Source organism: Hemibagrus wyckioides, linkage group LG06, assembly GCF_019097595.1.
Source record: "Hemibagrus wyckioides isolate EC202008001 linkage group LG06, SWU_Hwy_1.0, whole genome shotgun sequence".
Classification (NCBI taxonomy): Eukaryota; Metazoa; Chordata; class Actinopteri; order Siluriformes; family Bagridae; genus Hemibagrus; species Hemibagrus wyckioides.
In genome coordinates this window covers 40398778-40423884 of record NC_080715.1, presented here as the reverse complement: position 1 = coordinate 40423884, position 25107 = coordinate 40398778, and the positions used below count along the sequence as shown (strand labels likewise).

Here is a 25107-nt window from a genome sequence, read left to right as displayed (position 1 = left end):
CTAAAGGCCACTGTCCAAAGAGGAGCTCAAAGGGAGTGAACCCTGAAGTTGTCTGTGGGGTTCCTTATATGAAGAACAGGATGGAGGGTATGTGGAGGTCCTGACCACCTCAGGATATTTGTTCTCATGACCCTAGGCAGATTTTGTTAGTGACCTGTTGAGGTCCATGTCAATCCTTTTGAAGGGGGCACCAATGATGGGGAGTGGGATGAAAGGTGCAGGGTCAGGTTTCTGCGATGTTTTGAGCTGGCACTCAGGGCACTGAAGACCTGTACTTCTGTGTCCATACCAGGCAACCATGTATGCGGCTGTTGTTTTGCCTCCTCCTTTCATGGAGTTCCAGTTCTGAGCAGCAAGGAAGCTCTATCCTGCTAATTTCTATAGTGGTTCTGGCACACTCTAAGGCCTTTGCTCTGGAAGTGTTGGGTCCTTGCACTCTTCTGGTCACAGAGCTCTCAAAAACTGTCTATTTCGACAATCTCATCAAGCTAGGTGGCACTTTTCAGACTGAAGCCAGCTGAGAATCTCACCTTTGTGTATCTTGATTGTGTTGTAGCAATCAGTAGCCTGTAGTAGCCTGCAGTAGGCCTCTTGAGAGAGAAACAAAAATTCAAGCTTAATGCTCTTTATCTCATTCTAGTGTGTTCATTATGGTGGTATTTAAAATGAATAATATATGCTGGTTTTAGGTGTGTGGAAATTTATGATTTATTAGCCTTTAAGACAAAGACTTGTTGCACAATAGAAATGAGAGACTTTATCACTACTGTCTGGTCAGCAATGAGCTGCTAAATTTACACTTTCTGTGTTGCCACTTCCTGTTTTACCAAAAACTTGAAGTGTGTCATCAATAGAGTGTGTTCATTATGATGAGACATGGTACAGCAGTTGGTCAGTGTGTGTTTAGCTCTAATTCTCTCTTTGGATTAATGTGTTGGTTTGGATCCTCAGTAAGAATGCAGGTGTGTTTTCTTCTCCTCCTTATACAGCTTCATATCACTGAAGGTGAGTCTGCTGATCTCTCTCTCTCTCTCTTTCTCCTGTTTAATACTATGTCAGGAAATACTGTATGTAAGAATGTATCTTTTAAAGCATAAAGTCATTCACTAATCTTGATCAATATATGTAAATGTGTAAAGTGCACATGGAACAACTGAATTTTTTTAAATGAGTTTTGAAGTTTATATTTTTGCCATCAAACTGAATGTAAATAGAAAAATAAACATGAGAAAATGCTTAACAACTATTAATTAAGAACTTTCTGCCAAGGCCAAATCATGCCAATTATCATGATTGCTGTACTTGTTGATCCTTCTTCATCCGCCTACAGCTTCCTCTTGCTCTTACATTACCTATTACTCATTGTGGTTCTTACAGCATCATACATGTGGTTATATCACAAGATTTTGTATGAATCATCTCAAAGAAGCTTGAAACACTGGTGCATGCAAGCTCTTCACAGACTGGGTGGGTGACGTAATTAAACTGCTTACCCATGTGGTGTGTTCACACAGTCACTTCCTGCACCAGCAGTTGGCCTCTTTTGTGGTGTGTCACTAAAACAGAAGTGGGTTTTGCTGTTCAGAGTAAAATACACTCAGAGTTTCAGTGTAACATGTTCATTTGTATAAATTTGAGAAATGTTTGCTTTTTCTCTACTGTTGTGTCCTGCATGAAAAGCCTCTAAACATGTTTGCCTGAATCTGTAGAAACATCACGTGAGGAAACCACAGGAAGTACAACTCTTTCTCTTTGAGTGCCCATTTGTGGACACAAGTATATTGTAGACATTAGTGAGTTGTGGAGTTACATGATATCTGTAGTTCTGTAGAGTTGTTGCAGATGGTGAACTTCTCATTAACAGATCATTAACTGGTGTGTTCATACAGGCTGCAGGCTGAAAGGAAATGGAGAGACAGAAGAGATCACTGCATACACAGGAGGCTCAGTACTGCTGCCCTGCTCCTGCACTGACCTCCACAAGAAACCTGAGACATTCACATGGGAGAAAAACACAAATGGAAATAACTGGGTACAGATATCTCCTGAGAGTGATCAGTACAAAGAGAGATATCAGCTGGTTAATGATCACTCTTCAGGAAATCTCTCTCTGCTCATATCACACCTGACTGAAGAGGATGGAGGAGATTACAGGTGTAGTGTTAAAGGGGGTGAATACAGATACATCAGACTCACTGTTAAAGGTAAATGAATCATTTTTATTCACAATGCTACTTCAGTGATAATCTCATGACAGATGAATCTGATGTTGTAACAGCAATGCAATATGTTGATGTTTGTTCATTCTCCAGGTTGCACACTGAATCAACAGACAGTGGATGTGACTGGAAACGTGGGACAGTCTGTCCTTCTGCCCTGCTCCTGCTCTGAACTACAAGCCAAACCACACACTTTCAGATGGATCTTTTATAAAGGATCAGATCACACAAAGATCTTCCCAAAGGACCAGACAAATCGCTACACAGACAGAGTTCAGCTCTTTAATGATCATCCTCCAGGAAATCTCTCTCTACTCATATCACCCCTGACTGTAGAGGATGGAGGATGGTACAGGTGTGAGATCAACAACAGAATCAGTAAAGACATTCGACTCACAGTGAAAGGTAAAACAACCTTCTGTATATGAACCATATGTGAATTTGACTAGAGATTTTATCTAAGGAAAATAAATATCCGTAATTAATATGTGAACTACTACTTCATAATAAAAGGTTGTCGAGTACATTTATCTTGGTGTTAAAAACTGAAAACATAAAATAATAAATAAAATATGAAAATCAGATGTAAAATGTTTATGTTTTGTGTTTTGCCACTCATCTTTGTTTGTGTTTTTATTACTGATCATCAGGGTTTGTATTGTGTCACGTACACTTTCACTTCTCACTATGATTCCTGGATTGTCTTTAATAAAGAACACACTGAGTTTCCACACTTGTGTCCTGCCTTCACTCACCACACATCACACTCTTTATTTATAACTTATTAAATCTTATTTCTCTCCTTGCAGGTGCACCAACAAGACCTTCATCATCCACACCAGTGATCACAACAACTTCACCTCCTTCCAGTCCAGGTACCACACACCACTGATACACACTGGAATGAACAGTCTTAATACACTACATTAACTTCTGTTCATTTAAGATGAGGTTTCATGATGTTCTTCTGTTCTCCTAACATCTCCAGGAACAGAATCTTTTCTCAAATCCGCTCTTTATAAACAGACTTTATGAACGCTAAAAATGATCCAGATGATTGGTAAGAAAAGTAATAAAGCTTAAACTGAGTCTCAGATTCTGTGGAGAGTCCACCAGAGTACTCCCTGTGAGTCTGTGAAGGAGCTGTTACTATAGAAACGATAATGTATTAGAACCAGCTTGTTAATAGAAACTGTCAGAGCTAGAAAATGATTCAACATCTCTGACCAATCAGAATGGAGAAATTAAACCCCTGTGTGTCCTTTTCACTTCTCTTCCATTCCATACAGACACCACCATCAACATCTGTACTGCTGTTGGGGTTCTGCTGCTGCTGATACTCGGAGGAGTCATCTACTGGAAACACAGAGGTACACACACACACACACACACACAATCTTTTCTGCATTTCACTATGTCTGGTTTCATTCTGTAGGACAGAGACGAGGACAGACAGAGAATGATGATGGACAAACAGGACAGCAGAAGAAGCAGGTCAGAAAACATGCCCATGTTTCATTAGAGCGATAGTCACATTGTGTGTGTGTGTGTGTGTGTGTGTGTCTCTGAGTTTTTTCTAATGCAACGTTTTTTCTACAGAATGATTCTGATGTTCTGTACACCGCCATAAATCCACAAACTATACACAACAAAGCAGAAGAAAAGGTGTGTATAATTCTAAATGTTTATCTGTACATTGTGTGTGTGTGTTTGTGTGTGTGTGTGTGTGTGTGTGTGTGTGTAATAACATGTTATTGCTGTTCTATTCCTGCAGGATGATGTGACGTACTCGACTGTAGTCCACAGTAACACTGTGAGAGCAGCACACACTCCAATGGCATCAGGAGATACTACAGTATACGCCAACATCAAAACTAACTAATACACACACACACACACACACACACACACATGCACACAAATTTTTTTTTGAAGATTTTGCTTTATTTTAAATTGTCTCTGGCATTAAAACAAAAAATAATTTTAATTTACTATATTTGTAGATTTGTTTTATTTTTTATTTTTTGCTTTTAGATCAGCTTTAAACATTTTTATTGCACTTTTTACATGTTCCATTATTTTTAGCTCTATTAAAGCAGTGGTTTGATCCACATATATAACTTGAAGCTCTCTGCTGAAACTGTCTTTAGATCATGTCGTGTCTTTTAGGAAATAATTTAGAGCTGAAGAAACTTTGTCTCCGCCCACGCTGAGGTGATTTCTGGGCCGTAAAAACAGAAACCTACAAAAAATGAAACTATAAAGATCTAATGTTTATAAGACATTTGTGAAATAATAGAAATCCTTTAGGTCTGTACACACCTGTAAAAATGACAAAAGCTCACAGCTTTAAATATAACAGACTTCATATTTTATTTGTAGCTGTTACAATTTGTGCATTTTTTCTAATTTCATTTCTAATTCAAAAATAAATAACAGAAGCTGAAAAGATCACAGTGGATTGTCTTCATGTTCTGATTTTTAATAAACACAGTAAAAAATCCTACAGAAAAATGAGCATTAGTGAGATTTACTCTAGTTGAATCAGATTCCATGAACCTTAAAATCTTTGTTATTATTGAGATATTCTTTGTTATTGAAGAACATTTCTGCTTGTAAAACAAATTTAGTCAAAATGATCTGATCTTTAATTAATAAGGTTTGGATCAAACGTATTTAATTCACATGACCAGTCCATTCAGGAAATAACTACAAGAACTTTGATGGTAGATGGTGAGTTGTGATTTTCATTACTGTAACATAAATGTCTCAACTTATATATCTAACCTGGTTCCCTGAGAAGGGAACAAGATGCTGCCTCATGGCTTTACACTATGGGAACCACCTTTGGGGAATCAGTGCCTGAAACTTATGTGTACATACACCAATTTTTAACTGGCCAAGGGGGTCAAGTGACATTGCAGCGCACCTCATCAAGACCATAAATAAGCATCTACGTTACATGCCCCCCAGATTCTGATTTTCTGAAAGAAGGCATCAGTCATGTCTGATGTGTTGCAATCAACACAGCATCTTTTTCCCAAGAAAGCAGATTACATATGGAACTTGATGCTGCATCTTGGCTTGGCACTATGAAAATGCAAATATCAATGCTGCCACACAGGGGAGAAATGTCAAGTCCCATGGAGATTGCCACAAGTGACTGCCAGGGGAAAAGAAAGGGAATGGAAAAGGCCTTGCAGGGTGTGATCTCAGGGTCCCATCCAAGCCCAGGTAGTAAACCTGATAAACGTGTGCGTCGAGGACCAGCCCATCTTAGCACAAACTTTGTTCAGAGGGTTGCTGAATGGGGCAGTTGAAAATGACAGACCCCTCGCATGGTGGGCCTTGATACTGAGAGGTGAGGTCACCACTGGCAGGAAACCTCCACTTCAGGGCATATAGTTTCAGCTTGAAGGAGCCCTAATGCTTGAGATTGACTGAACAACCTCAGCAGATAAGCTAGAGCCTAAGATCCTGTCTACCTCTGGGGTTAAACCCAAAGGTACCACATGCCTGGTTTGGGGTGGTGGGGCTGACAGCTCTCCTTCTTCCCACCCCAGAGGCAAACTGCATGAAGAGTGATGTTGAAGAGGGACCCCAAGCTTAAGGCAGGCTAGTCCGGTGTAGCCTGGCAGGGCTTCCCGGGAGCAAAGCTAACAGGATAAAAAATGCATAGACGAGGCCTCGGCCACATTTGCACTAAGGTGACTGGTCCCAAATTGGGTACCAATCGGCAGGCCTCAGCCCCTGCCTTGGCAAGATGCCAACCCACAAAATATATGCCGTGAAATATACATTAGCCAGTGCCAGATCTGCCTCACCAGAGAAGGTGGAGCTGGTGCAGCCTGCTCTGTCAATAGTTATGGGAAGGTTGGGGCCTCCCCAAAACCCCTGGGCAGGACAGCACCCAAGAGTCATATCTCTGCCCATTAGATTGATGTCCATTGTGGGAAGCCTGCGACAGTACAAAGCATTAAGTATGGTACCCAAGGTGTGAAGCCCTGGGGTCTTATCCACAGAGGAATTGTGCGAAACTTGTGCCATATAACACAGTGGATTCTGAATGAAAGGAGAGCTGGTTTGAGGACCTAGAATGCCTTGGTTCTTTGCACCTGGCCCTTGAAGTTGATGAGAAGACATCAGCAAACTGGTTTTGGCTTTGTGTGGAGGTGAATTATTCTTCTCATAGAACAAAGGTATGTTTGGTAGGATCTGTACGGAGAGTAGCAAATGCACACTGGCATTAACTCAGCTCATTTTTTTAGCCAGTTGATGTGATCTAATTGAGTGCCCATTTTATTGGACATACCCTCTTGAGGACTGTGTATGGGTTCTGCCACCATGCCAAAAATGACCACAAACACAGAAGCATCTGATAACCTGACTGGAACTCCCAGGGCTGGGCTGGTCAGTTCACTGCTGGTCCTTCTGTTGTTGCGTCCATGTCTTTCCTGGACCATCCTTACACTTACACTTTCATGTTTCTATTTCGTACAGTACAGCATATATAGTGTGTGGTAGTGAAAATGAATTGTTCTCTTTATTTCCTGCCTTCATATTAAATGTCTTCATTATGTTGTTTAGTAGAATCAGAGTGTTTGGGATTTGTGTGTTTTTATGTATCATCACACTCTGTATTTTTCTCTTCTGCCTTGTCAGTGACATCCTGCTAAATTTTCACTTCCTGTTAATGTATGAATGTGGTAAAGTGCTAAATCTGTAGTGTGTGTGATAGAGTGTGTGATCAGATATGGTACAGCATTCGGTCACTGTGTTTAGCTTTAACTCTTTAAAGTGTGGGTCTAGAGAATTCTCATGTCACTGAAGGTGAGTAAAACATGCTTGAGTGAGTAATGCTGCTAGAAAATAAATATGTTGAGTAAATAGATAGCGTTGCGTGTGACTGTACCATGTGTTGAAACAGATGAAAGAGGAAGTAACTCAAAAAAGTAGTGGAAACTATTACTTCATTACATGTGATATGTGTGTGTGTGTGTGTGTGTATATATATATATATATGTGTGTGTGTGTGTGTGTGTGTGTCTATGTGTGTGAGCATTAAAGAGGGAATGTAAGACTGCATTTCCACACACAGTGCTTCTGCTTATGGACATTAGTGAGGTGTGGAGTGAGGTGTAGTTAATAAAAATGTTGGTGTGTTTTAATCTTCTCCTTCTTCTCCACATCACTGAAGGTGAGTCTCTCTCTCTCTCTCTCTCTCTCTCTCTCTATCTCTCTCTCTCAGTCTCCTATTTAATCTAAATAATTCAATAAAACATATAATATAGTAAAAATTAATATAACATAATACAATAAATGTAAGAATTTACCATTTACCATTAAATCCTTCCATTATGTAGTAGTCTTACTTATGATGTGAAAATATGAAGTGTACAGGAAAAAAATGAGGTAATTACTGACTTGCTGCTTTACAGCATATCCATGATTGCAGTGTAAATGATCAGGGGTGTTGTTTTACAGTAAAATACCAAATAAAAAGCATTGGTTTACATTGGTTTAAAAATCCAGAAAAGGCAATGCGTAGGCGGGCATTTAAGGCTTTAGGCAGGAGTGTGAATCATAAAAATTCTCTTTGTGTAACTTTATAAAATTAGTGGATTGTTTTTGTTCCTTTGTTTTAGCAATTAATTTAGACAAACATAAATATTTGTTTACGAAATCCCTGACATTCGTTTTAAGTATGAGTTCATTCTCTGGTAAACGTCGTTGAATCACAGTAAACTAGATAAAGGATGTGATTTCAAATCCTGAACAAACTTTGGATGAAGTCGTTTTGGATAAAAGCACAAAGCAAATGGAATGGATTTGATCACAGTACTTTATTGTAGAATAAATAAATACTGCACCTGCAGATACTTGGATTTGGAACTGTATTTGTATTCATATTGAGCATGTTATCTGTTAATGTTTTCATTGTGAGTTGTGGAGTTACAGGGTGTCTGTAGTTCTGTAGAGTTGTTGTAGATGGTGAACTGCTCATTAACAGATCATTAACTGGTGTGTTCATACAGGCTGCATGCTGAAAGGAAATAGAGAGACAGAAAAGATCACTGCATACACAGGAGTCTCAGTACTGCTGCCCTGCTCCTGCACTGACCTCCACAGAAAACCTGAGACATTCACATGGAAGAAATACACAAATGGAAATAACTGGATACAGATATCTCCTGAGAGTGATCAGTACAAAGAGAGATATCAGCTGGTTAATGATCACTCTTCAGGAAATCTCTCTCTGCTCATATCACACCTGACTGAAGAGGATGGAGGAATTTACAGGTGTAGTGTTAAAGGGGGTGTATACACAGACATCAGACTCACTGTTAAAGGTAAATGAATCATTTTTATTCACAATGCTACTTCAGTGATAATCTCATGACAGTTTAATCTGATGTTGTAACAGCAATGCAATATGTTGATGTTTGTTCATTCTCCAGGTTGCACACTGAATCAACTGAGAGTGGATGTGACTGGAAATGTGGGACAGTCTGTCCTTCTGCCCTGCTCCTGCTCTGAACTACAAGCCAAACCACACACTTTCAGATGGATCTTTTTTAAAGAATCAGATCACATGACAATCTTCCCAAAAGACCAGACAAATCGCTACACAGACAGAGTTCAGCTCTTTAATGATCATCCTCCAGGAAATCTCTCTCTACTCATATCACCCCTGATTGTAGAGGATAGAGGATGGTACAGGTGTGAGATCAACAACAATATCAATACAAGCATCCTACTCACAGTGAAAGGTAAAACAACCATACAACAATATGTGAACTACTAATTTATAATAAAAGGATGTAGATTACATTGATCAAATTGTGGTGACAAATATAACATAAAATAAGAAACAAAATGTAAAAATCAAATGTAAATCATTTCTTTGTTTGTGTTTTATGATTATGGATTAAAAGGGTTTGTGTTCTGACCCACTTTCATTCTCACCACGATTCCTGGATTGTCTTTCATCAGAACACTGAGTTATCACACATGTATCCTGTTTTCACTCACCACGCATCACACTCTTTATTTATAACTTATTAAACCTTACTAAACCCACACCAGTGATCACAACAACTTCAACTCATTCCAAACCAGGTACCACACACAACTGAAAATGATAATGATCAATACACTACATTAACTTCTGTTTATTTAAGATACACTTACTGTCTTCTCCTGTTCTGCCAACATCTGCAGAAAAATAACTTTCTTTTATAAACTATTCTGTATAAATGATCTTCATAGAGACTCGGCAGTTATAAAAGAAATGACACATATACAAACCCCTTATCAATCATTCAATCAAACTCTTCCCTACTTTTACACTTTCCATCACTGTTTCCTTTAAAATGTGTAAACTTTAGTGTAACACATGTAAACAGAGATAAGGTCATGTTCTGATTGATTTTGGTGATGTCTCTCCAGATCCTCTTCCATACATCCCTGTTGCCGTGGTGACTGTTATCTTTCTGCACATTATCGTGGCTGTGGTTTATTGCATCACCAGAAGGAAAGGTACAAACACATTTAGGCTTTTGTCAGAAATTTATCCTGCATGAACTGAGCTTTTCTTGTTTAATTTACTCTCCAGGTCCTGGTACAGTTCATTACAGCAGAGGTGATGGAGATGGAAGAGTGAGTCTGCAGTAGAGAAGACCTCAATTTGCTGATTCATCAATAAATTTATCAAGAGATTTGTTCAGAAATAGTCTTGCTTAAACAGTCCTGCAAATACTGTAGCTTCATGTCTTTTTCATGAAGTATTGTTCATGATGTTGATATCTGATTCTCACATACTGTTGAAGAATGCCTTATATTCACAAAATCATTAATATCTAAGCACATTCAATTTGTTTCCTTAGATAATATTGTATATTTTGATAACATTTGGATTATAATTGCTATTAAATGATAAATGATGTGTTGTGACAGTGGTAAACCTTTCTATTTTTAATTAAACCAAATTTTGAGCCAAACAAATTTATGTATTTTCGCATTATTTTGCACCAAATCTGAGAGAATCAGTATCTCTTTGTCCCATAGATGATTGTACACTAACCCTAACCCTAACCCTGTACCAATGACCAGCTTTATCAGTGAAGTCTATCTTCTTCAAACTGGAGGCCAGTCTTGCTTTCCTGTGGGTCCTTCAGTTTCTTTTTACTGTCCAAAAAACATGCCGATAGATGAATTGATGACTCAAAACCAAATGACATCCTGTAAAGGACTGACTTCCGCCTCAAATGTAGAGATGCATGGTGAATGGTGAAGCAGTGTAAAATGGATGTGAAGAGTGTTGTGGTTGTTGTTGTAGTTTTCTCACAGTTTTATAGCCATCCACTATAGAGGAGCCTGGTCAGTCACCAGAGTGAAGTGATGACCTGACAGGATACCTCGAGTGGATCAAAGCAAGAATACAAGTTCAGTCCTCTTCATCACATTCTAATGTGTTCATTATGGTTGTATTTAAAATGAGCAATATTTGCTGGTGCATTTGCATGTGGAAATATATGATTTATTAACTTTTAGGACATTGTCTTATGTTACACAAAAGACGTGAGAAACTTCATCACTTCTGTTTGGTCAGTAGTTGGCTGCTAGATTTTCTCTTCCTGTGTTGCCACTTCCTGTTTTACCACAAACTTGAACTGTGTGATCTATAGATTGTGTACATTATGATGAGACATGGTACAGCAGTTGGTCAGTGTGTGTTTAGCTCTAATTCTCTCTTTGGATTAATGTGTTGGTTTGGATCCTCAGTAAGAATGCAGGTGTGTTTTCTTCTCCTCCTTATACAGCTTCATGTTACTGAAGGTGAGTCTGCTGATCTCTCTCTCTTTCTCTCTCTCTCTCTCTCTCTCTCTCTTTCCTGTTTAATACTATGTGAGGAAATACTGAATGTAAGAATTTATCTTTTAAAGCAAAAAGTCATGCACTAATCTTACTTACGATATAGAAGTATAAAACGCACACTGAACAAATTAATTATTTAGGTATGTTTTTGACGTTTTTGTTTTTGCCACCAAACTGAATGTAAATAAAAAATATAAACGTTAGAAAATGTTCATTATGGGAGTTTCATCAAACCTATTTATTAAGTAAGAACCTTCTCCCAGGACTTTATTAATCCTCGTCTATGTCCTTGGTTTGTGTTGAACACTGAGTCTCCTTCATCATGATTGCTGTTCTGGTTGTTCCTTCCTCATCCCCCTACACCTTTGTCTCGCGCTCTCATTGGCTGTTACTCATTATAGTTCTTACAGAGTTGTACATGTGGTTACCCCACGAGATTTTTAACCAATCATTTCAAAGATGCTTTAAACACTGGGCATGTAAACTCTTCACAGAATGGATGTTGTGGTGTGTTCACACTGTCACTTCCTGCACCAGCAGTTGGCCTCTTTTGTGGTGTGTCACTAAAACAGAAGTAGGTTTTGCTGTTCAGAGTAAAATAAGTGCAAAGTCTCAGTGTGTGACAAATGATGAAAGTCATTTACATTCATAGTGACACTCAATCTTTTCATTTGGATAAACTTGAGAAAAGTTAGCTTTTTTTGCTACTATTGCCTGCATGACAAACCTCTAAACAATTTTGCCTGACTCTGTTGAAACGTCATTTGAGGAAGCCACAGCGCTGTAGCTGTGTGCTGTGCGCTTGTACATACTGCAACATGATTATACTGTAGTTGTGTATGATGCAGTGTGTTGCTCTGTAGGAAGCATTTAAAAGTAAAGTCTAATTGCACAACTGTTTCTCTTTGATTGGCCAGTTGTGGACCGTTATCAAAAATTTTGATTAGTGGACAGAAGCAAGTTGTGGACATTAGTGAGTTGTGGAGTTACAGGATGTTCTGTAGAGTTGTTGCAGATGGTGAACTGCTCATTAACAGATCATTAACTGGTGTGTTCATCCAGCAGAACAGATTACTGCAGATATTCACATGGACAAAAAAATTACAATAAAGAGAAACGTTGGGGAAAAGATTTCACTTGAGAGTCTTCTTCTTCCTCCAGCTTTTCCCTTCAGGGGTCTCCACAGCAAATCGTCTCTATCCACCTATTCCTATCTTCTGCATCCTCAACACTTGCACCCACTATCTTCATATCCTCATTTATTATATCCATATACCTCCTCTTTGGCCTTCCTCTTTGCCTTCTGCCTGGCAGCTCCTATCATTCTACCATTCTCCTACCAATATACTCACTCTCCCTCCTCTGAACATGTCCAAACCATCTTAATCTGGCCTCTCCCTAACTTTGTCTCCCAAATGTCCAACATGAGTGATCAGTACAAAAACAGATTTCAGCTGGTTAATGGTCAGACTCACTGTTAATCGTAAACATGAATTTTTTATTCACAGTTCTACTTCAGTGATTATCTCATACTGTCAAAAGCAGGCTTTAGGTAGAATTTATCAAAATAGCTGTCTTCATGGACCGATTTCTCCACAGGGATATATTTGCAAATAGCATTTATGTTCTTACCTATTTTCAATATGAATATGTATGTCATAGAAACAACCAATAATTACTTACATACAAATAACAGGTTGCTTTTATTTAATTAACTAATTAAAAATTAAAATTTCATCTTCAAATACATTTTAATTGATTTCATATTAGTAGAATTTTCTGATATTGATGTGTTTTTTGTATATGTAACCTAATGTTGCATCTTGCTAACTGTCTTTTGTCATCATCATTTTTCAGAAACAAATTATGATTATGAAATGATCATAATCTATAGGCAGTTTAGAATACACAAACCTACATGTTTCATATGTGTTTTCAGATTTCTAAAAAGATTATTGTTGAAGATGTACAGCAATTCAAGTTACTTAGTGCAGACACAGAGGACCTATCACTGCCAGATGAAAGTGTAGACCAGATGAGCAGATCAAAAAAAACCCGAACCTTCAGCTGCTGATTTCAATGATGATGTGTTGAGAAATCCTCAGAAGAGAGGTGTGACTGGCCACCATACATATATTTCTGTTATGTATAATTGTTTATTACTGATAAAATACTGCAGTTAATTGCACAACAGACAAACTTGTCTAGTGTAAAGACAACAGCTAAAGAAATTGAGAAGGTTCTTTGTATGTACATGCACACTGGGTAAGTATAGATCAGGGGGCTCCAACACGCACTTTTGAGTAGCTTGCCTAAAGATTCATAGAGCATTTCTTATTAGTGTTTCAGAGTAAAGTACAATTTAAAATTCTTTCGATATGAATGCCATAAAAATACTATTATTTAATCACATAAAGTCCAATACAATTTCAGATCTCTTAATTAAAATTAACATTAATAAAATTAATATTAACTTCAATATCAATGGTGTTCCATTTTTTATGAAATAGTCTTTTTCAGTCTTGCTGTGGACATCAGGGTATGTGCCAGGAGACTTGTAAGTAACAATTTGCTGATAAATAACAGAATCAATGTGAATGAAAAAAATGGACAATATATAACTGATATGTTTAGTCAGCAAACCCGTTGTGTTGAATCAGTTACCTCAACTCAACAGTTAACATGCTGCTTATGTGAATGAAACATTATTTATTGCTAAATATACCAGTTAAATATTGACATAAAAAGTTCATACGCAAATAGCTTATTCAGCTGGATTGGTTTATAGCAATGAACAGTGCAAATAAATGTTACTAATAATATAACTGTCACAGGTGTACCGGCCACAGCCACAGTACCAACTATGCCCCAAATCACTGGAGTACTGAGCACCTGCACCCAATCACCAGAGCACAATAAACAGTGGTGTAGTGGTCCCTGGAGAAGTGGGTATACTGAACTCTTAATTTATGCCCCCATTTTTTTTAAAGTGGTCCAGCAAATAACAGTGACAGTGACATGTAAGACTAGTCTTGCATATTTAGTTCACCCCAAAATGAGTAGTATTTGAACATTTTCACTTAACTTCTACTGCATGACTTCAGTAAAATTAAACAGTAAAATTAACATTAGCCACTGAAGATATATATACACTGTATATGAATATACAGACTATAGGAAGAGACAACTACATAATGATGACTTTTGAGTAGTCTGTACCAGTAGACTACTTACAAGGGGCATTTTGCAAATATTACTGGTCCTACACAGGCCTAATGCATGAATATAAGATATATTCAAGAAAAGGCAAACATGGTGCTTCAGGCAGAGATTAGTTTATTTTAACAAGCATTAGAACATCATCATCATTCAATGAATTCTTAAGGTCCTGTTATTAAAAAGTCCTCACCTTGTTTAACATCTTCAGCTGAAGAGGCAGCATCTCTGTCACTGTTGGCACCCTCTCTCAGGGTGGGGGAGGAACCGGGTGCGGACATGGCCACTTGGCTGATGTTAGCTGTGGTGCTGTCTACATCACTATCGTTAGCTTAGCTGCTGGCTAACAGCACTGATGTAGCATTGCGAGATCGTTTGTAATTCTGAAAAAAATTTTTGTTTGAGTAGTTTGCTTCTTTCTTATTAATTTCTTTAATTGAAATAGTGATGAACATTGCTAAAATGACAGGCAGCGAATCAGGTAATGATTGACAGTGCTCTGATCCAATGACAGATTGTCGGGGTTGGGCCATATTTCAAGGGAAGCCGGCAACTCGGCCCTGAACGCATCACATACTGGGTGTTTTTAGAGAATATTTGCATTTATTCAGTTCTCCTTCGGCCCTGTGGATTATTGTGGATTTACTTGTACTAATGCTTATCACTGTGAGACATTGGACTGTGTACCTGCACCGGGATTTACAGATAAGACTGTTTTGGTGTATTTTCAGAGTCCACTATTTTAGGTGTCGTTAAGAGATTTCACTGTCACACCACTGCTTGTGCTATACAAATAAAGGGCACTTAACCTTACCTGCTTCTTCCTCGTCTTTACCCTTGGGGTACTTTGACAATAACAGGAGTAGCTCTTGGCCACCTTCATTTTGTCAGAGTAACTCTGAGAGAACAAAAGGTTGGAGACCCCTGATATAGATGCTCATTGTATGGATCTATGGGGAGCAGTGGTGGACTGGGACAATAATTTAGGCCGGGAATTTGACTACGGGAATTTGCTGCTGCCGTCACCACCACCCTATTCATTTAATATAAAATTTTAAATGAATAAATAGGCGTAAATGAACCCTCAAAAACTCACAAGGATTACATCTATTCTTCCACACCACGGACAAATATAAAATCGGCTTACACTTTTAAAAAAGGGATAACAAGAGTACACATTCAAATGTTGAAATATATATATTTTATGTATTTCCAATGATCAAGTACAGTATATCAAAAGTATCAGAAACAAAAACAGATAAACACAAACTTAACAAGCACTACGACAGTGTAAGTAACAGATAACGATGTTCACTCAATGGCATAAGAACAGACCAGTAAGAGTAAACAGTAAGTAATTAGCACTAGCACACCAAAAAAAAACAAAAAACATCCTAGTCCAATTTGCCACTAGAAAATACTGTATCCTCATCTCTAAAACAGTGTGCTAGTTTGCATGTTGCAGCATGCTCTTTTAAAATATTTTTTTGAACACCATTAGCTTGCACAAAGTGTACTTATTAAGCAATAGTTAGCCATGCTGTAGATGTGCGTGTGCAGGTGATTCATTTTTATTTATTCAAAAAAACTTGACCCTCTAACACTTACACTGTCTATTCTACTTCTATGCTATCAACTTGATTTCTTTTATTCATTATATAAAAACATTGACCAACTAGCACTAGTACCCTCTATTCTATCTTCTTTTTATTCTTTTTATTTATTATAAAAATCATGCTACATTCATTGCTTTAGACTATGCGAGACTTGTCACAGCACAGCACTTAAGTATTGTTGCTTGTTTGTTGGTTTGATTTTATTTATTGTTAGTTGCTTTGGATGAAAGTGTCCGTATGCCAAATGACGACATTAATGTTATGTACATGTAATTCTGACCGATCTGCTCCCTTACTGTCGAACATGGCTGTGATTTTTGCATCTGTGGCCAGTGAATCTAGAGCATATTCAGACGCACACTCTTAAGTCACTCTCGCAGTACTTTGAATAGAATAGAATATCTCTAAAGTCAATGGAACATGTGGCATGCCCAATGAAATTAGGTGCTTTACACATATTACACAGGATACACAAATTACACTTTACACACTTAACATAAATTAAGTTTACGTGAGAAACAGTTATGCATATTGCACAAAATTTACATGTATTGCACATAAGAAGACAAATATTGCCCAAGATTTACGCATATTGGAGAAAATAATTATCCCAGCAAAAAATTTCACTTAGTATTTAATGCTTGTACTGCTCTAGGGTAAAAACTGTTCTTCAGTCTCTTTGTTCTGGTTTTGATTGTTCTATACCGTCTGCCTGATGGTAACAGTTCAAACAGTGGATGACCAGGGTGAGACGGACCTTTAATGATACTGCTGGCTTTATTGAAGCAGCGAGAGTTGTATAATTCTTCCGACGAGGGGAGAGGGACCCTCAGAAAGTAAAGTCTCAGATGTACCTTCTTCACTAACCCTGTTATGTTTGTGCCCCAAGTCAGGTCTTCCATGATGTGAACGCCCAGGAATTGAAAGTCTGTGACTCTTTCCACACAGTCTCCATTAATGAATAAGGGTGTAATGTCCGTTCTGTTTTCTCTGTAGTCAATGATCAGTTCCTTCGTTTTGGACGTGTTCAGTAGCAGGTTGTTGTCCGTGCACCACTGCAACAGCCTCACAACCTTGTTTCGGTAGTCTGAATCGTCCCCTCCAGAGATGAGCCCTATCACCGTGGTGTCATCTGCAAATTTAACTGTAGTGTTACTGGAGTGGGTGGGGATGCAGTTGTGTGTATGAAGTGAAAAAAGCAAAGGGCTTAACACACAGCCTTGTGGTGATCCCATACTCATGCTGAGAGCTGATGAGGTATATGGGCCTATTCTGAAACCTCTGTGTACGTCCTGACAGAAAGTCTCTGATCCATAGACACACTAGTCTCTGTGGGAGAATGGTGTTAAAAGCTGAGCTATAGTCGACAAAGAGGAGTCAAGCATAGCTTCCTTGCTGCTCCAGATGTGTTAGTGTGGTATGGATAGTTGTTGCTATTGTGCCTGTAGATCTATTTGCTCTGTATGCAAATTGATGTTGGTCAAAGTTGGGCGGCAAGAATGATGTGATGTGACTCCGTACCAGTTTTTCAAAACACTTCATGACCACTGGAGTGAAACATTATATACCAGCTCGGACTGTGTTGCGCCGCTTCAAGTCGAACACACCTATTACCTGCTTCTGAAAATGGTCAATTAGGCAGTGCATCGCTGACATTTGGTCATGTGGTGATGTCATTTTCACTACGAGATTTCCTGATTCATAAATTGAGAGGTCCGTCAATTCATTCCTATCTGCATACCAGCCTATCGCATGTCAAGGTGATCGACTGCATGGCAGCAGGCCAGAACTATCGTCCGGCCACCGTTTCTTGCATTCCACTAGGTGAAATAAAAAGGTCATGAAAAGTTTCCTGTTTAAATCAAACAAACAAACAAAACAAAATATTTGAAATATTCCAAATACAATAGATTCTTTGTTTTTGCTCTAAAACAAAAATTATAAACCAAAAATGATACAAAAAGAAAATCTTATGTGAAAATGATTTAATGATTTGTATTTTCTATAAAGGCCCAGTAAACACTTCCAAAAAATTGTCAATTATTTCATATCTCACACTTCACAGGGTTAATCTGATGTTGTAACAGCAATGCAATATGTTGATGTTTGTTCATTCTCCAGGTTGCACACTGAATCAACGGAGAGTGGATGTGACTGGAAACGAGGGACAGTCTGTCCTTCTGCCCTGCTCCTGCTCTGAACTACAAGCCAAACCACACACTTTCAGATGGAGCTTTTTAAAAGGATCTTTTCCTGAAATCTTCCCAAAGGACCAGACAAATCGCTACACAGACAGAGTTCAGCTCTTTAATGATCATCCTCCAGGAAATCTCTCTCTACTCATATCACACCTGACTGTAGAGGATGGAGGATGGTACAGGTGTGAGATCAACAACAATATCAATACAGACATCTACCTCACAGTAAAAGGTGAAACTACCTTCTGTATATACAGTATATGTGAATTTGACTACAGATTTTATCTAAGGAAAATAAATAACTGTAATTAATAATATGTGAACTACTGTAATTACTAATATGTAATTTCTGCTGCAGCGGTAGTTCTGTATTGGTTGGACCTTACTAGAGTTTGACAGTTCCTATCATTAATTTTTTATTTTCATCCACTATTCTTCTTTGCTGATGAATTCCTACAATATTTTCTATACCCAGTCATAATCATGAAGACGGTTGCTCTTGAAACTCGAAAGAATTGGGCTGTAAAGGTTACAAACACTCCTGCAAAACATACTCCCACAATCTGTTTATTTCGGAAGCCTGACAAGTCGCCCATTTCAACAATGACTTAAACTAACCACTGCTGAGCACAACTTGTTTTGTACTGCCATGCAACCTAGACAATATATAGTAATGAAAAATAAATAAATGATTATCATATTTATAATTTCACAGTAGTCTACACAAATAACATAAACCCCTATATATATATATATATATTGTGGATAATATTGGAGAGGTATCATAATTTGTAATTACTGGACACAAGTAAGTTAGGGACATTAGTGAGATGTGGAGTTACAGGGTGTCTGTAGTTCTGTAGAGTTGTTGCAGATGATGAACTGCTCATTAACAGATCATTAACTGGTGTGTTCATACAGACTGCAGGCTGAAAGGAAATAGAGAGACAGAAGAGATCACTGCATACACAGGAGTCTCAGTACTGCTGCCCTGCTCCTGCACTGACCTCCACATCAAACCTGAGACATTCACATGGGAGAAAAACACAAATGAAAATAACTGGGTACAGATATCTCCTGAGAGTGATCAGTACAAAGAGAGATATCAGCTGGTTAATAATCACTCTTCGGGAAATCTCTCTCTGCTCATATCACACCTGACTGAAGAGGATGGAGGAGATTACAGGTGTAATGTTAAAGAGGGTGAATACAGATACATCAGACTCACTGTTAAAGGTAAATGAATCATTTTTATTCACAATGCTACTTCAGTGATAATCTCATGACAGATTAATCTGATGTTGTAACAGCAATGCAATATGTTGATGTTTGTTCATTCTCCAGGTTGCACACTGAATCAACAGACAGTGGATGTGACTGGAAACGTGGGACAGTCTGTCCTTCTGCCCTGCTCCTGCTCTGAACTACAAGCCAAACCACACACTTTCACGTGGAGCTTTTATGATGAATCTGATGATATGAAAATCATCTCAGCAGACCAGACAAATCGCTACACAGGCAGAGTTCAGCTCTTTAATGATCATCCTCCAGGAAATCTCTCTCTACTCATATCACACCTGACTGTAGAGGATGGAGGATGGTACAGGTGTGAGATCAGTGAAATGAAAACGTACATCTACCTCACAGTGAAAGGTAAAACACCCTTCCGTAGACTGTACAAAGAAATGATTTTTTTTAACTAATATGTGAAATCCTAAAGGACGTCGTGTACATTTATCAAATTTTGGTGACAAAAAGTGTATTATAGCATAAGAAACAAAATGTAGAAATGAGATATTCTGCCAACTGACAGTGTGTTTTGTTTGTGATTACGGATTATCTGAGTTTGTGTTCTGACCCGCTTTCACTTCTCACTATGATTCCTGGATTGTATTTTGGTAATGTCTCTCCAGAACCCCTTCTCTACATCCCTGTTGCCATGGTGACTGTGATCTTTCTGCACATTATCGTGGCTTTGATTTATTGCACCACCATAAAGAAAGGTACAAACACTTTTAAGCTTTGGTGGTAAATTTATCATCCACTTCCTCACTATTTTAGCTGCATGAACTGAGCTTTTCTTGTTTATTTTACTCTCCAGGTCCTGGTACAGTTCATTACAGCAGAGGTGATGGAGATGGAACAGTGAGTCTGCAGTAGAGAATATCTCAGTTCGCTGATCTATCAAAAAATGAATCAATAGATTTCTTCAGAAATAGTCTATGGCGTCAAATTAGTGGCATAAGTATCATATTCATAACAAATTATATATATTATACACATAAAAAAAATAAAACACGTGAATCACAGAAATAACATGCGTGACACTGCAGGTTAGTGTTTGAACCTGTCTTGAGCAAGTGAGAAGTTTAATTAATACGCTTAAAGCTTCTTATATGTGTGTCTATTGTAGTATCATGTCAACCCTCCTGTTATTATGCTAAAGAGTATTTTAATGAACTGAACAAGTGTATCACTGTACAATCATTAGCATCATAGCATAGCGTTATTGCTGCTCAAACAGTAGAGTAGTGCGGTATGTGTTCAGTATTGTGATGAAATGTATACCAAAGTAATGTGTTTAGTCTTATCTCTGTATTAACCCAGACTCTTAATCAGAGTCCTGTATCACCACATCCCCAGTCTCAGGTCAGTTCTTTCTTTTTTTTGAAAAAAAAGAAAGAAAGAAAATAAAGTTTTATTAAAGCATTGATTGTTACTGTTTTATATTAAGGCCAGAGAGAGAGAGAGAGAGAGAGAGAGAGAGCTCTTTATTCATATGATAACAATGGCTTCTTGTCAGAGTCAAAAAACTGTCAACATAAAATAACTCTTTAAATTAGAATTTATTTCCAGACTCTTTATTTCTGTCTGTATGCTAGATATAGATCAACATCATTCTGGAGTTGCATGCCACCATAAAAGCTGCAGAAGGATTTAGGATTATTAGATGTAAGCATTGTAGAAAGATGCTATAAATGTAATGAAAACACATTTATTCCACAATTTGCTGCACATAGTTTAAAACTAATAAATACAGATCTCGTCCAAAGTCTCGGGACGGGGAGTTTGGTTCAATGGCTGTCCTAAACTGTGCCTGTGGCCACAGCATCCAATCAGTGTCTGTAAGCACAACCCCAACACTCAACAATTGAGAACCATTTTAGACAGATTACAACTGGTTCCTTGGACAATTAAGGCATCTAACTAACGTGTACATTGATATCGATTACATGTAGTAGTGCATAATCGCCCATCTTCTCACTTGCTCAAGACAGGTTCAAACACTAACCGGCAGATCAGTGATGTCACTTTACTGATTGGCTAGAGAAGGGCAGTAGGTTGAGAAGCAGTGGACCAATGGAGACTTTCATCCTGCCCCCTAATCTGCATAAAACTCTACTTGTGATTTTTGGAATAACAAACTAGCATCCTTGTGATTTGCGTGTTTTATTAATTTAGTTTTTTTTTATGTGTATTATTTCTGTGATGCATGTATTTTTTTTTAACGAGTACAATACTTTTGGCACTAATTTGATGCCATAATAGTCTTGAATAAATAGTTCTGTAAATATTGTAGCTTCATTTCATATTCATGGTTTGTTCTCTCCAAACCTTTGATGCTTAACAGTATTTCAGCTAAATCACAGAATGTGTGTGGTTAGATTTTAACGTTGCTACGCCACTATATTAGATAAATATGTGATACTTTATTTTACAAATGGGAAAGAAGGTAAAATATTGTGTTTATAATTCAATAGATTTCAATTGATTTTCTCTCTTTTGTTTTCTTGTAAATTTGGTTTTTCATTTGGAATACTTTTCAATTATTCCTTCATTTATTTTCTTGTGATTTGTGGTTTAATTTGAAGTGATGCATCACACTTATGTTTGGGGCAGAAACTTCCTACACTGATGAAAGGGTACTTTCATTTTGAACTTAAGTCACCCTGAAACAGGAAGGCCTACTGAAATAAAAAGGTGGAGCCAACAGGAAGACATGTAAGGAATTATTTGTGTTTGGAGGATGATTGGTTCTAAACTTTCCTTTTGGAGTTGCTTTTGAATTAATTGCCCATCCAGTTCCAGGAGACAATTATGGATCTGTGTTTAAGGTTAGACTTTCATAATGTTTGGTGGTGGGTAATTTTTAATCTTCTTGTTTAATGGACTGTTTTTCATTTTTGGGTTTTTCATTTTTTTTTTCAAATATTTTGTATTCTATATGCTCATATTTGCCTTTGTGTTTGTCAAGCCTTCAAGCAGTTTCTGTTGTACTCAGTCATGCATTGTGAGTTTACTGAACTTTAAAATAGCTAAGTATCTGCTGGTGTACTGAAGCTGTTTACCAGGTTTTGTTACAAAGTGCTTCATTTATAAGTTTGTATCTGATGCCCACCTGCTTTTGATGCCTGCTTCACTTTCACAATATTTACATCATTAAAAACTAGACATATTGTATCATTTCTTCACAAAATATTGTAGTGCTTTAGTAGGCAAATTTTCTACCATTGATCAGATTGATCAGTGGCGTCCATCTACTTCTGCACAGCTGGATGCCTGGTCCATCTCCCAAAACCTTCCTCCACCTCCCTCAGCCACGGAGCTGCTCTTATATCACCTGTTACCTGAAAGAACTGAATGAAGAATTCAACATCTTTCTTTTGCTGTCTTTCAGCACTTCTAGATTCTTTTTGCTCAGCATATTTTCCTCTAGCATTCTCAATTAAAACTTTTCGACTATTAAATGTTCAGTATTACAGATCAGTATTCCAGACCCACACAGCTTCAGGCTCTATGGATTGATCTTGAGCTCATATTACTATCTTTATGAAGTTTCCCATGATCTTTTGTCTCGGTGTGGGTTTCTACTTCTCACTGTCAAAAAACATGCTGCTAGATGGATTGGTGACTCTAAATCAAGTAGCAACCTGTGATGGAGCGGCCTCTCATTCAGAGTGTATTCCCACTGTATTCCCTGTGTTCTTGCATAAAACTTCATTTCCACCACAATCTAGACCAGGATAAAGGTGAATAGTAAGCAAAGGGCTGAGGTTACACTAGCACTCTGGTGTGTGTGACTTCTGGTAGGAAGGAGAAATGTCCAGAGTCATCACTACATGAGTTTAACTTCTGTCCTAGTTCTGTGCTGGTGTTTTTTGTTTCTAAACTTTTGTTGTATGTTTATGTAGCACCAGGGTTCTGGAGAAACATTGTTTCATTTCAGTATGTACTGTGTCAATTATGTGGTTGAAATGACAATAAAAGCTTCTTGAATCTTAATATCTCGCCTGTATACACCTCCTTATTGTATACTGCATACTTATGTATACTGTATACTTTTGGTCTAGTTCTTTGCAATGGATGTTCTTTGTCCTTATGTTTAATGACACACACAGTTTTAAGGTGAAACATTGAAATTACAGCCATTTGTAAATTTGTAATTTGTTTTAAGTGAATTGTCTGTTAGAGGATTACATGAAAAATCAATCAATTGATCAATCAATTATATCATAAGCTTTATTATGCATTAACCCTGCAAGGCCACTAGATGGAGAAGTCAGATAAGTAATACAATAGGTTCAATACATACAAGCAGAGTTTCAGTTCAGATTAACACTTGACCATGTGTGTGATAAATGATGAGAGATCTTTACATTCAAACTGACACTTGATAATCTCTTCATATGGATAAATTTGAGATGTACTGTGTTTTTTCTTTTGTTATTGCCTGCATCACAACCCTCTAAACATTTTTGCCTGACTCGGTAGAAACATCATGTGTGGAAACCACAGGGCTGTAGCTGTGTGCTGAGTGCTTGCACATCACTGATTTGACTGTAGTTGTGTATGATGCAGTGTGTTGCTCTGTAGGAAGAGGATATTAGTAGATTATAAATTTTGTGATTAGTGAACGAAAGTAACTTGTGGACATTATAGTGATTTGTGGAGTTACAGGATGTCTGTAGTTCTGTAGAGTTGTTGCAGATGGTGAACTGCTCATTAACAGATCATTAACTGGTGTGTTCATACAGGCTGCAGGCTGAAAGGAAATAGAGAGACAGAAGAGATCACTGCATACACAGGAGGCTCAGTACTGCTGCCCTGCTCCTGCACTGACCTCCACAGCAAACTTGAGACATTCACATGGGAGAAAAACACAAATAACTGGGTACAGATATCTCCTGAGAGTGATCAGTACAAAGAGAGATTTCAGCTGGTTAATGATCACTCTTCAGGAAATCTCTCTCTGCTCATATCACACCTGACTGAAGAGGATGGAGGAGATTACAGGTGTAGTGTTAAAGGGGGTGAATACAGATACATCAGACTCACTGTTAAAGGTAAATGAATCATTTTTATTCACAATGCTACTTCAGTGATAATCTCATGACAGATTAATCTGATGTTGTAACAGCAATGCAATATGTTGATGTTTGTTCATTCTCCAGGTTGCACACTGAATCAACAGACAGTGGATGTGACTGGAAACGTGGGACAGTCTGTCCTTCTGCCCTGCTCCTGCTCTGAACTACAAGCCAAACCCCACACTTTCAGATGGAGCTTTTATAAAGGATCAGATCCCATAAAGATCTTCCCAAAGGACCAGACAAATCGCTACACAGATAGAGTTCAGCTCTTTAATGATCATCCTCCAGGAAATCTCTCTCTACTCATATCACCCCTGACTGTAGAGGATGGAGGATGGTACAGGTGTGAGATCAACAACAAAATCAGTAATGACATCCAACTCACGGTAAACGGTAAAACAACCTTCTGTATATAAACCATATGTACATTTAACTACAGAATTTATCTATGGACATTAAATGTTTTAATAAATGTACACTACTACTTCATTAAAAAAGGATGTGGATTACATTTTATCAAATCCTGCTGAAATTAAGTGACAATAAGAAACAAAATGTAGAAATCAGATGACAAACGCACCAAATTCCTTGGTGTTCATCTGGCGGAGTG

At 37.9% G+C, this 25107-nt stretch overlaps 3 protein-coding genes and 1 long non-coding RNA gene across 4 annotated transcripts; all 4 read left to right on the top strand.

Annotated features, from left to right (window-relative positions):
* The first annotated feature begins 2287 nt into the window (after positions 1-2287).
* Positions 2288-4599, top strand: LOC131353861 (uncharacterized). The gene is made up of 6 exons (XM_058390935.1): positions 2288-2624; positions 3029-3094; positions 3509-3589; positions 3655-3713; positions 3819-3884; positions 3994-4599. Exons 1-6 carry the CDS (start codon positions 2288-2290, stop codon positions 4099-4101), a joined length of 717 nt encoding a protein of 238 aa, XP_058246918.1. The 3' UTR covers positions 4102-4599.
* A 2680-nt stretch (positions 4600-7279) lies between these two features.
* LOC131354332 (polymeric immunoglobulin receptor-like) lies at positions 7280-10205 on the top strand. The gene is made up of 5 exons (XM_058391848.1): positions 7280-7416; positions 8255-8569; positions 8678-8989; positions 9669-9758; positions 9835-10205. The coding sequence occupies exons 1-5, from the start codon at positions 7371-7373 to the stop codon at positions 9891-9893; spliced, it is 822 nt and encodes a 273-aa protein (XP_058247831.1). The 5' UTR covers positions 7280-7370; the 3' UTR covers positions 9894-10205.
* A 729-nt stretch (positions 10206-10934) lies between these two features.
* On the top strand, positions 10935-19370 carry LOC131353860 (cell adhesion molecule DSCAM-like). The gene is made up of 3 exons (XM_058390934.1): positions 10935-11057; positions 18050-18358; positions 19048-19370. Exons 1-3 carry the CDS (start codon positions 10982-10984, stop codon positions 19368-19370), a joined length of 708 nt encoding a protein of 235 aa, XP_058246917.1. The 5' UTR covers positions 10935-10981.
* Positions 19371-19476: 106 nt separating this feature from the next.
* Positions 19477-23353, top strand: LOC131354336 (uncharacterized). The gene is made up of 3 exons (XR_009204744.1): positions 19477-19779; positions 20040-20129; positions 20228-23353. It is a non-coding gene; the product is annotated as an uncharacterized LOC131354336 (long non-coding RNA).
* The last annotated feature ends 1754 nt before the right edge of the window (positions 23354-25107 follow it).

Excerpts from the sequence above, each read along its gene's own strand:
- LOC131353861 (XM_058390935.1), top strand. The coding sequence starts at position 2,288 with ATGTTGATGTTTGTTCATTCTCCAGGTTGCACACTGAATCAACAGACA. Across the intron at positions 2,625-3,028 it reads CATTCGACTCACAGTGAAAG|GTGCACCAACAAGACCTTCA; the intron begins GTAAAACAACCT and ends CTCTCCTTGCAG. Across the intron at positions 3,095-3,508 it reads TTCACCTCCTTCCAGTCCAG|ACACCACCATCAACATCTGT; the intron begins GTACCACACACC and ends CATTCCATACAG.
- LOC131354332 (XM_058391848.1), top strand. The coding sequence starts at position 7,371 with ATGTTGGTGTGTTTTAATCTTCTCCTTCTTCTCCACATCACTGAAG. Across the intron at positions 7,417-8,254 it reads TCTTCTCCACATCACTGAAG|GCTGCATGCTGAAAGGAAAT; the intron begins GTGAGTCTCTCT and ends GTGTTCATACAG. Across the intron at positions 9,759-9,834 it reads TTGCATCACCAGAAGGAAAG|GTCCTGGTACAGTTCATTAC; the intron begins GTACAAACACAT and ends TTTACTCTCCAG.
- LOC131353860 (XM_058390934.1), top strand. The coding sequence starts at position 10,982 with ATGTGTTGGTTTGGATCCTCAGTAAGAATGCAGGTGTGTTTTCTTCTC. Across the intron at positions 11,058-18,049 it reads ACAGCTTCATGTTACTGAAG|GTTGCACACTGAATCAACGG; the intron begins GTGAGTCTGCTG and ends TTCATTCTCCAG. Across the intron at positions 18,359-19,047 it reads CATCTACCTCACAGTAAAAG|ACTGCAGGCTGAAAGGAAAT; the intron begins GTGAAACTACCT and ends GTGTTCATACAG.